At 43.0% G+C, this 11,032-nt stretch overlaps 1 protein-coding gene across 9 annotated transcripts in view; it reads left to right on the top strand.

Annotated features, from left to right (window-relative positions):
* The window catches only part of AKAIN1 (A-kinase anchor inhibitor 1), an 86,708-nt gene extending 76,077 nt beyond the window's left edge, over window positions 1-10,631 (top strand). For all 9 annotated transcript variants that reach the window (XR_002345040.1, XR_002345041.1, XR_002345034.1 and 6 more), the window contains one exon: window positions 8,539-10,631. Coding sequence is in view for 2 of the 9 variants with exons in the window: in XM_021096130.1 (XP_020951789.1) it covers window positions 8,539-8,732 (194 nt within the window). In the remaining 7 variants the exon portion in view is untranslated. The remainder of the gene's footprint in view (window positions 1-8,538) is intronic.

The following is an 11,032-nucleotide window of genomic DNA, read 5'->3' on the forward strand; positions in this document are numbered from 1 at the left end:
ACTGATGAATAATAATACCGCCTTAATAGTCTCAAGCAGTCGGAGGGGAAGATGAAAAATACGCTCCCTGGTCACCATCCGCAGCACCAAGCGCTGCAGAGCGTGGGCTGGCAGTGGTGGCAGAGCCCTGCGCTGCTCTGGTCCGGATGTCCATAATCCGCATATTTAGTGACCCAGTGGGGACAGGTGACAGGTAGAGATGCCACTTCTGATACAACCTCTGCCATATTCTGTGCCATCGAGGAAAAAAATCACTGAACGGATTCTGCCTCAAAGTGGGAATACCGACGTTTCTTAAAAATCCACCGCACTGGATTATGACAGGGTTAATGTCTGGACTATGATAGGGTTAATGTCGTAAAGGTAAGGACACTTCGGTTCTTAGAGGAAAACAACAGTGTACATTTTTATCAGGAGGCTCTTCCGGTGGTCCTTAGAAGCATGGTTTTAATGGATTTAAATAAGGAATTAAGACCAGTTATTAACCATAGTCCACAGGAGGTCCTCAGACACCTCTCCCGGGGACAGGTGGAACAGCAGGATCTAGGGGAGGGAGGCCAGCGGGAGAGCTAGTGGCCAGGTGGTGGGGGCAGCCTGCTGGAGGCTGACCCCAGCGGTGGGCAGGATCTCTTAGGGACACTTGACCACAGGGATGCCTGGGTGTGCGGGGGAGGGGGTGCTGTTGGAGGTAGAAAGATGCTGATCACGTTCTTGACTGCAGTGTATTTATTTTGAGCATTTTGAGTTTAAAGCTAATTAAATCAATTCATCGTCTTTGGTGAAATACCAAAGTGCTTTCGTACATGCTAATTAGGCTAGAGGACATTTGCATCATTTAAGACTAGGCAGTTGGCCACCTACAACGTGTAGGCGAGTCATTAAATTCAGGTAAATTTAATGCCTGTGAGTAGACGGCAAGACTCTGAGGTTTAATGGGACTCTGCCTTCTGCTGGGTTTTAAAGTTTTTTTCACTCTTACTTACAATAGGGGTCTTCATGGGGACGTTCTCAAATACCCCAGCATTTCACGCGACACCAGAGGAGCCCTTGTTGGTTGTTTTACTGGACGAACGCCTGTCTCCCCCCAAAACCCCAACCCCATCCCGTGCTCTGCCCCCCCCCCCCCCAGGGAGCCTAGGGGGTCCCTTCCTCCTAAGAAGCTGTGTTCTTACCTACTGATCCAGCCCGACTGGGCCAGAATGAGCTGCGGGCTGGTGCTCAGTCAATGCCTGGCCTGGTGAGAAGAGAAGTCGTGATTTCAGGGGGTGATGGTAGTTGAGTCTTTTAGGTTCTCACTCAGGAATTTCAGCTGAAGAGGTGGCCAGAAGCAGGCATTTGCAAGCAGATATTTAGCTGCAGTGCTCTCAGAGAGAAGGCAGTGTGTAAACTCACACGTCAGGGGTAAGCAGAAACGAGGGTAAACTTGTAGCATGAAATCAGGGAGCCGCACTGGAAGAAAAGGGAGCCTTGTTAGTTGGTAGCTGATGGAGAGTTGAAACTCTCCACTGGCAGAGAATAATCTAGATAATCCAATCACTGGAGCTATATTGGATCATTACATTTTCCGAATTGTAATGGAAGACTCAGCCAGATATTTCCATGATGTTTGGCTTTGACACATGTATCCTCATGGTAATAACCCCTCCCCCCCAAAAAAAAAAATCTTAAGGCAGCAGAAGAGAGTATATCTCCTTGCAGGCTTAAGAGCCTAACATACAACATGTATCTGAGGTTTATGTAACTTTTTCCTTTCAGTTTTATTGAGATGTAGTTGACATACATCTGCATAAAAAGTTAAAGTATATGGCATAATGACTTGACCTCATAAATTGTGAAATGATGACCGCAGTAAGTTTAGTTAACATCCATCATCTTACAAAGATATGAGAAAAAAAAGAGGTGAGTTAAAGAAAAAAAAAAAAGGAAAATTTTTTTCCTTGGGATGAGAATTTTCTAATCTACTCTCTGAGCAACTTTCAAATGTACCATAGAGCAGTGTTAACTATTGTCATCATATGTTGTGCATTAAATCCTCAGTACTTATTTACTTTGTAGCTGGAAGTTTGTACCTTTTGGCCACTTTCATCCAATTCCCTCACTCCCATCCTCCACCTCTGGTAATCACAAGTCTGATCTCTTCTTCTAAGTGTTTGGTTTTGTTGTTGTTGTTGTTTGACTGCACTTATGATATATGGAAGTTCCCGGGTAAGGGATTGAACCCTCACCACAGCAGTGACAATGCCAGATCCTTAACCCACGGAAAATCCCTGGGTTTTTTGTTTTTGTTTTGTTTTTTGTCTTAGAGTCTACATATAAGTGAGATCATACAGTATTTCTCTTTCTCTGTATGACTTATTTCACTCAGCATAATGCCCCCCAAGATCCACCCATATTGTTAAAATGGCTGGATTTCCTTCCTTTTTAATAGCTGTATAGTATTCCATCATTCAGTAGTATAGTACTGGGTGTGCATGTGTATCTATCTTTTGTCTATGTACACATATCTCACAACTTCTTTACCCATTCATCTCTTGATGGACACTTATATTGTTTCCACGACTTGGCTGTTGTAAATGATGCTGCAGTGAGTGTAGCAGTGCAGGTATCTTTTCAAAATATTCCTATCATTTTCTCCAGACATGCGTTCAGAATTGCTGGATGATATGGTAGTCCCATTTTGTATTTTTGGAGGAAACTCCAAGGTGTTTTCCATAGTGGTTTACCTAATTTATAACCCCACCAATAGTGCACCAGGGCCCCCTTTTCTCTATATCCTTGCCAGCATTTCTCTCTCATCTTTTTGCCGATAGGATTCTCAACAGACATGAGGTGACATCTCATTCTGGTTTTGATTTGCGCTTCCCAAAGGACTAGCGATGCTGAGTATCTTTTCATGTAGCTGTTGACCATTTGAATATCTTCTTTGGAAAAATGTCTATTTAGGTCCTTTGCCCATGTTTCAATTGGATTACTTGTTTTTCTGTTACTGAGTTGTATAATTCTTTATATATCTTAAATATTAACCCTTTTCATTTTTTTTTTTTTCATTTTAGACCTGCACCTGCAGCATATGGAAGTTACCAGGCTCGGGGTCAAATTAGAGCTGCAACTGCAGATCTGTGCTTTAGCCATGGCAATGCAGGATCTGAGCCACATCTGCAACCTATACTGCAGCTTGCAGCAATGCCAGATCCTCCACCCCTTTTGCTGTGGAGAAGCTTTTTAGTTTAATGTAGTCCTACTTTTTAATTTTTTTCTTTTGTTGCTTGTGCTTTTATCCAAAAACTTGTTGCCAAGTCCTTTGTCAAGGAGCTTTTTCCCCATGTTTCCTCTTAGGAGCTGTATGGTTTCAGGTCTTATGTTTAAGTCTTTAATCCATTTTGAGTTAATTTTTGTGACTAGTGTAAGATAGAGATCGAGTTTTATTCTTTTACATGTGAATATCCAGTTTTTCGAGCACTGTTTATTGAAGAGACTGGCTTTTCTCCATTGAGTTTTCTTGGCTCCCTTGTTAAATATGAGTTGACCAAATATGCATGGCTTTATTTCTGGACTCTCTATTCTGTTCTGTTGGTCTGTGTGTCTGTTTTTATGCTGGTACCATGTGGTTTTGATTACTACAGTGTCATAAAATAGCTTAGAAAAAAAGGAGTTCCCTGGTGGACTAGCAGTTAAGGATCTGGCCATGTCACTGCTCTGGTGCAGGTTTGACCCCACGCCTGGGAGTTTCCACATGCTGTGGGTACAGCCAAAAAAAAAAAATTTTTTTTTAAACTAGCTTGAAATCAGGAAGTGTGGTTGCCTACTGCTTTATTCTCCTTTCTCAGGCCTACTTTGGTGCTTTAGGATCTTCTGTGGTTCCATATAGAATGCTTTGTTTTGTTTTCTTCTTTAGAAGCTCTGAGTGGCTTTTACCCTTATCTTCACTCTTCTCTTTCTCTGCCCCAGCCAGCTTGCAGCTCTTTCTGTCCCACATCATTCAGTGTAGACAGATATTCACAACCCAGAGCAAAAAGGTACAGAGGGCAGTTAGGGTTAAACCGACCTTGCAGGTCGCCTAAAGGATCCTCCACACACAGCATTGCCCAGACTGCCTTTGACTTTTTAATCCATTTATCTTCATAACAGATGGATGACGGGAAGGTGATTTAGCTAGGATTTTAGGTTGCAGCTAAATTTAGAGTAGGCTTTTCTTTTTCTCTCTCTCTGTTATTAAGGAATCAGCTTACTCTTATCCTAAGTTTCTCCCTTCCTCCACCAAAGACTGAAAAGTAACTTCAGAGCAGGGACATTTATTTCAGCATCACTGCAGAGCTGGTTTGGCTAAGATACTCTTTCCTGGAGAACACAGGCACCTTTTGAACACGGTCCACACTTGTTCTGTCTGGTGGTTGGAGCCAGGGCTCCCTGAAGATTAAATGTGACCTGCTGCAGGTATACATTCTGCCTTTTCAGTTTAGCGGTGCCCATGCATGGAAGTAATTGCTTCTTCCTTTTAGCAGTAGAACCTCCCTGAGCTGTCACCAGGTGTATGGTTTCCTGGTTGGCAACCCTATCTCATAGTCTCCTGTGTGGCCGGTGTGATCATGTGACTCTGTTTTCTCCAGTAAAAAGTGAGCAGGGTGATGTTTACAGGATCTGTGACAGTTCCTTAAAAGGCAATGGCCTGCCCTCCACTTTCTCCTTGGCTCCCTTCCAGCCCCAGGTAGGATATTGGTTAATAAGCTCCACTCATGCAGTTGAGGACAATGCAGTAGGAAATGGCAGCAGTGAGATGGCAGGAGGTAGACTGTTGAGAGGACCTGGGGGAGCAGACCACCTGCACACTGGGGACCCCCAGGCTGTTCCAGGACAGAGCAAGCAACACCTCTTCTCCCATGTGAGTGGCTCTGTTTTTCAGTTTCTCTGTTACAACCATCTAGTCTACACACCAACCAATACAGAGTGGTGGACACTAAGTGCTCAGGAACCACACTGAGTGCTGAATAGGTGCTATGTTACTGGATCTTCTAGCACCCCTCCTCAAATAGGTGCTACTTGCTCATGTTAAAGATGTGCAGACAGGCTTAGAGAGGTGAAGTGACCTGCCCAAGATCACATGGTTGTAAGTGGTAGAAAGAGTTTGGATCCAGCTCTGAAGTGCTTCAGAGCACATACTCTCTATTTTGTTTTAAATTAAAAAAATTTTTTTATCGAAACATAGTTGATTTACAATGTTGTATTAATTTCTCCTGTATAGCAGAGTGATTCAGTTATACCTACATATATATTACATTCTTTTACAAAAATATTCTTTTCCGTTATGGTTTATCATAAGGACAGTGAGTATAGTTCTCTGTCATATATAGTAGGACCTTGTTGTTTATTCCCTCCATGTGCAATAGCTTATGTCTGCCAACCCCAACCTCCCACCCCATCTCTCCCCCAACCCCTTCCCCCTTGGAAACCTCAAGTCTGTTGTCCTTGTCCTTGAGTCTCTTTCTCTTTTGTAGATAGGTTCATTTGTGTCATATTTTAGGTTCCACATATAAGTGATATCATATGGTATTTGTCTTTCTGTCGTACTGACTTCACTTAGTATGATAATCTCTAGGTCCATCCATGTTGCTGTGAGTGGCATTATGTTGTTCTTTTTAATGGCTGAGTAATGTTCCAGTGGTGTACATGTGTGTGTGTGTGTATAACATCTTTTGTATCTGTTCATCCATTGATGGACATTTAGGTTGTTTCCAGGTCTTGGCTATTGTGAATAGCGCTGCTATGAGCATAGCAGTACGTGTATCTTTTTCAATTATATGTTTGTCTGGATATATGCCCAGGAGTGGGATTGCTGGATCACATGGTAACTCTATGCTTAGTTTTCTGAGGAACCTCCATACAGCTGAAAACGCATATTCTTAATTGCTATACCCTAGTGTCTCTTGATATTACTGTTCACTCTTTTTCTACAGAGAATTTTCAAAGTATCCTTCTCTGCCAGTTTAAACTTTCAGTCTGTTATGTGTCGAGGTTCTCAATTGGACTCCTCCTCTGCTTGGTTTGGTGGAGATGGATCATTTAATACTGCTTTTCTGGAGGAATGGGGGCGAGGATTGTCTTTTAGTTTTGAATAGATTTATCTTCCTTCTTAGATTGCAAATCCCTCAGGGGATAGTGCTAGTGACACAAATGCTGAACAAATGACAAATTACATGTCAAAAAAGAAAAGATATATCTGATTTTCCAGAATGATGCCATTTCCTCTTGTGTGATGTTTTTCTCATGGGTATAATATACATTCTGTTGTTAATGAATTAATGCTAGTGAGGAGTTCCCGTCGTGGCGCAGTGGTTAACGAATCCGACTAGGAACCATGAGGTTGCGGGTTCGGTCCCTGCCTTGCTCAGTGGGTTAACGATCCGGCGTTGCGTGAGCTGTGGTGTAGGTTGCAGACGCGTCTCGGATCCTGCGTTGCTGTGGCTCTGGCGTAGGCCGGTGGCTACAGCTCCGATTCGACCCCTAGCCTGGGAACCTCCATATGCCGCAGGAGCGGCCCAAAGAAATAGCAAAAAGACAAAAAAAAAAAAAAAAAAAAAAAAAAAAAAAAAAAAAAAAAATGCTAGTGAAAAACCACCCCTCATTTTATTTATTTATTTATTTTTTGTCTTTTTGCTATTTCTTGGGCTGCTCCCGCAGCATATGGAGGTTCCCAGGCTAGGGGTTGAATCGGAGCTGCAGCCACCGGCCTACGCCAGAGCCACAGCAATGTGGGATCCGAGCCGCGTCTGCAACCTACACCACAGCTCAGGGCAACGCCGGATCGTTAACCCACTGAGCAAGTGCAGGGACCGAACCCGCAACCTCATGGTTCCCAATCAGATTCGTTAACCACTGCGCCACGACGGGAACTCCCACCCCTCATTTTAAATACAATTTTATGGGAGAATATTTGCATAGAGGAAATATCTGAAGGGATGATTTTGAATAAGGACTGATGCCTGTTCTGTTTATCACTCTAAATATAAACAAGTGGAATTTAAAATGTTCACACTTGCACTTTAGCCAGGTGTTAGATTCATGATCATTCTGCCATGTATACATTGGTAAGAAGTTTGCTGCATAATAAAAGAAAGTTCAAAATAATAGTGCCTCAAATAAAGTAGATTATTTTTTTCTAACATGAAAAAGGCCTGAAGGTAGGAAGCTCAGGTCTGATGTGGTGGCTTCTTGGTCATTGGATGGTTAAGCTCCTTCTAACTTTTTCCTCCCAAGTCCCTGGAAATGGTTTCCATTCTAAAGTTTCCCTCATGGTTGGAGAGAGCCCCTATAGAGAAGAGCATTGGGTCAGAGTTGCAGGCAGTAGACTGGGGAGAGGGCAGAGGGCCATTACCTGCCTATTTCCTCTTCAAGACCTCTTCCAGAATTCTTCCAGAATTTTCACTAAATGAACCTCCACTTCACTGATCAGAACCTAGCTATACTGAGTTACACAGCTGCCCACATAAAATCAAGGCTTTGCCCTGTTTTTAACTAAGGAAGAAGGAGAAAAATCAATATTGGCCTTCTGACCAGAAATTCCCCACAATTCTAGATCAGGGGTTGGCAAACAATGGCCCTTAAGCCACATCTGGCCTGAAGCTTTTGTGTGTGTGTGTGTGTGTGTGTGTGTGTGTGTGTGTGTAGAAAGTTATCAGAGCAAAGCCCTAGCATTTATTTATGCATTATCTACAGCTCATTTCCTGCTATGACAGTGGAGTTGAGTAGTTGTCACAGAGATTGTACAGCCCACAGATCTAAAATGCTTCTTATCTGGTCCTCCTTAGAAAAAGTATGCCACCCCCTGTTCTAGACCTGGGAGGATGGATTCTGAGGAATGAATGGTTTCATTGCTTGGGGTGCTTTGACAGGAGCAGCATTGAGGAATTAATAGGAATTTGGTGATATGCTGTTCTTCTCCAGGTCCGCTGAAGTTATTAGGCATATGTTTGCCTGCAGGTAAGGTAAAAGTTGACCAATGGCAGATTCACAAGTTTATTTATGTCATATATAAAGAAGTCCAGAAGCATGTGGTCCAGGCTGGTACCCATGCTAGATGCTGCTTTCCAAATGTGCTCTTTTCTTCTCCCCAACCGTGCCCAAATGTTGGCTTTCATCTCCATGCTTGGTTGTAATATGGCTGTGGCACCTAAAGATACAACGTCTGCTTTCAGCATAGGGAGAAAGGGAAGCTGCCAAAGGGGGCATGTGTCCCTCCCTTTCTGAAGACTTGCCCAAGGTCCTCATTGGCCAGGATTGTGTCTCATGACCACCGCTGGCAGCAGAGGATTCTGGGATGTGAGAACATACATTGGCATATCACTGGGGCCAAAGAATGAAGATTTCCTTGGAAAGGGAGATGGGGGATAATAGCTGTATGTGCTGCGGGGCTCCCCGCAGTTGACATGGGCAGCTCTAGAGGCCTTGTGTATATTTAGCCTCTCCTTTCTTATCTGCCCTTGCCTGGCACAGTTCCTGAAACTGATTTTGTTCTTTTCGCCTCCCTTCCATGTTCTTGGCCAGGTGAGAAACCTGGAAGTGAACCTGAAGAGGCGAAGCTGCAGAACGCCAGCAAACAGATCGTGCAGAATGCCATCCTGCGCGCTGTGCAGCAGGTCTCCCAGGAGAGTCGGCGGAGGGAAGCCAGAGCCAGCGGCACCCAGGGCAGCCCCCAGCGGGGCGTAGGGGAGTTAACCAAGAAGCATGAGAAGAAGTAACACCGTGGATTCGGCCCTTGTCACACTGCTTGGTCTTCAGCCTTCCTCTTAGTATAGGATGTGTCGCCAAAATGTTGCCAGTAAAGCAAACCAAAGTGTCATAGGCACCTAGCAGTAGGATGAACTTGCACGAGCCCCTCGTTGGATGCACTGTTCTGACAAAAGTGCATTAGACGATTCTGTTTAAACACAGTGCCTCGGAAACATAGTCGGGCCAAACACGACACTGTAATTGCAAAAGTAGTTTTGCAGCACAATTCCTTTTTAAAATCTTTTTTTTTTTTTAAATGATTCTGTCTTGTTTATTTAATTTTGCCTTTTGTGCATTTTTTCTGTGAATTTAACCAGCAGTCCTTTTTTGCTGAAACATTGAGTGCAGTACTGAGATCTGTATAATATTTTATAAAGACATGCTGGAAGGGTGAAGGAATATTGTTTGAGTGCCCCTCAAATATGGAATTGAAGGTTTTAATAAAGTGGGTTCAGGTCCAAGATCAAATTAAGCAAAAAGCAAATCCTAAGACCAAGTCCCTCAGGATCTTAACAAGGTGTGTATTTATATTACTTTTTTAAAAAGGAGGAATTTCGCTTTTCCTGTATTCAGTCTGAAATCTCTCAGTTGTTTGATACTCGGTATTTACTCTCTGTGCAGAAATCCTTTGGAAATATTACGGATTACTTTTTCCATCTCAAGATGAAAATAAGACAGGTACATCTATATGCATGAGTTGTCAATGTTAGCAACCCCTTGAAGAGCAGCAAGAATTGTAGGTTGCATCCTGGAGATACAGTAGTGCCTGATGATGGTATATGGTGCCTTTGGGAGGAGCTCTTGGATCTTATAAATGCTGTGGGGCCTTCAGGCTATGCATCTGCACTAGTACCTTGCTAATAGGAAATTTCCTTGTCCCACCCACGAATTACATTTTTCTTGAGATTATGAAAATCATATGTATTGGGAATGAATGTTGCTTCAAATGGGAAAATCATTCTCTCAACTTTCTGGAACAGCAAAAGACAGTGGGAACAGTCGAGCAACCGTGTTGTGAATGCAGTTATGGAAGCGTGTGTGTGAGTGAATAAAGCCATCTCCGCAGCAGAATGACTTCTGCTTCACCCCCATGGGGGTAACACATAGTTTTCTATGTCCTTAGCATCCCATTTCCTGGGCTTTGCAGCAGTTATTGAGTTGGAGCTATTGGGAACAGAGGGAGAATTTGGCCTTTGTTAGAGATCTTTTGGCTTCGGGGTGTCAGTGTCTACATTTGATAGTTTTTTTAAAAAGCAAAGTATCAGCATCTAAAGGGTGACAGATATGAAGATCTGCTTCTAAAATTCCAACATGTTACACTTTCCAGAAGGGATATTATTGAGAAATGGATGAACACAGTCTCTTATTAGTTCTCTTAGACCATCTCACACCATGCACAGATGGAATAAGTTCACAGGGAGGATGTCTGTGGGAGGGAGCAGAGGGGTAAACATTTAAATGTGGTTTATTCATAATTTTCTCTGAATAGTTCTCATGACAATTGAAGAATGAGTTCAAGGTGACCTGAAGTCATATAACTGAGTAGAACTATACCGCATAGTTAATAGGAATAAAATATTAGGGGAAATTATTCAAGAGTATACGCACACAGACACACACACACACACACACACACACACACAAATAAACCCACTGCTTGTAGTTTGCAAATGATCTGACACTCTGTCTGCTAGGATATCTGAGTAGAATCAGCCTTGGACTTGGTTGTCATATGGCAGAAACACATAAACACACTCTCTTTCCTCTCTGGTGTGTCTGTGTTAATACCTTGGGGATCTTTGAGAATATCTGATTAACCTCTGTATCTAAATGTTGTTTATAAATAAAACATATCCAGCTTTGAAATACATTGTCATTTTAATCAAAGTTTCCTTTGCGTGCGGCTTGACTCACTTTATATGGGACCACGAGGCGTCCCAAGACTGTTTTCTAAACCTCTAGATATCGTGACTCCGAACGTGCTCCTTTAAATATTTAAATGTGGTTTAATGGGCTTCACACTCGCTGTCTGAGGAAGGCTGTGGGATGGAGGCTCCTGAGGCTTGAACAGAAAAGGGTGTGTGCAAAGAAGTGGCCTTTTGCTCTAAGGAAGTAAAGGTAAGTCCATTTGGAAAGCCGAGCATCTTTCATGATCTTTCTGGGATGGAAAGTCTACAGTAAGGACCAGAGATATTGCTAAGTTCTTGGAAAGAGTAAAGAAAGTTAATTGATCCCCGCACTTGACAGGTAGGTGCCACATTGGCAGAAT

The sequence above is a fragment of the Sus scrofa genome, chromosome 6, assembly GCF_000003025.6.
Source record: "Sus scrofa isolate TJ Tabasco breed Duroc chromosome 6, Sscrofa11.1, whole genome shotgun sequence".
NCBI lineage: Eukaryota > Metazoa > Chordata > Mammalia > Artiodactyla > Suidae > Sus > Sus scrofa.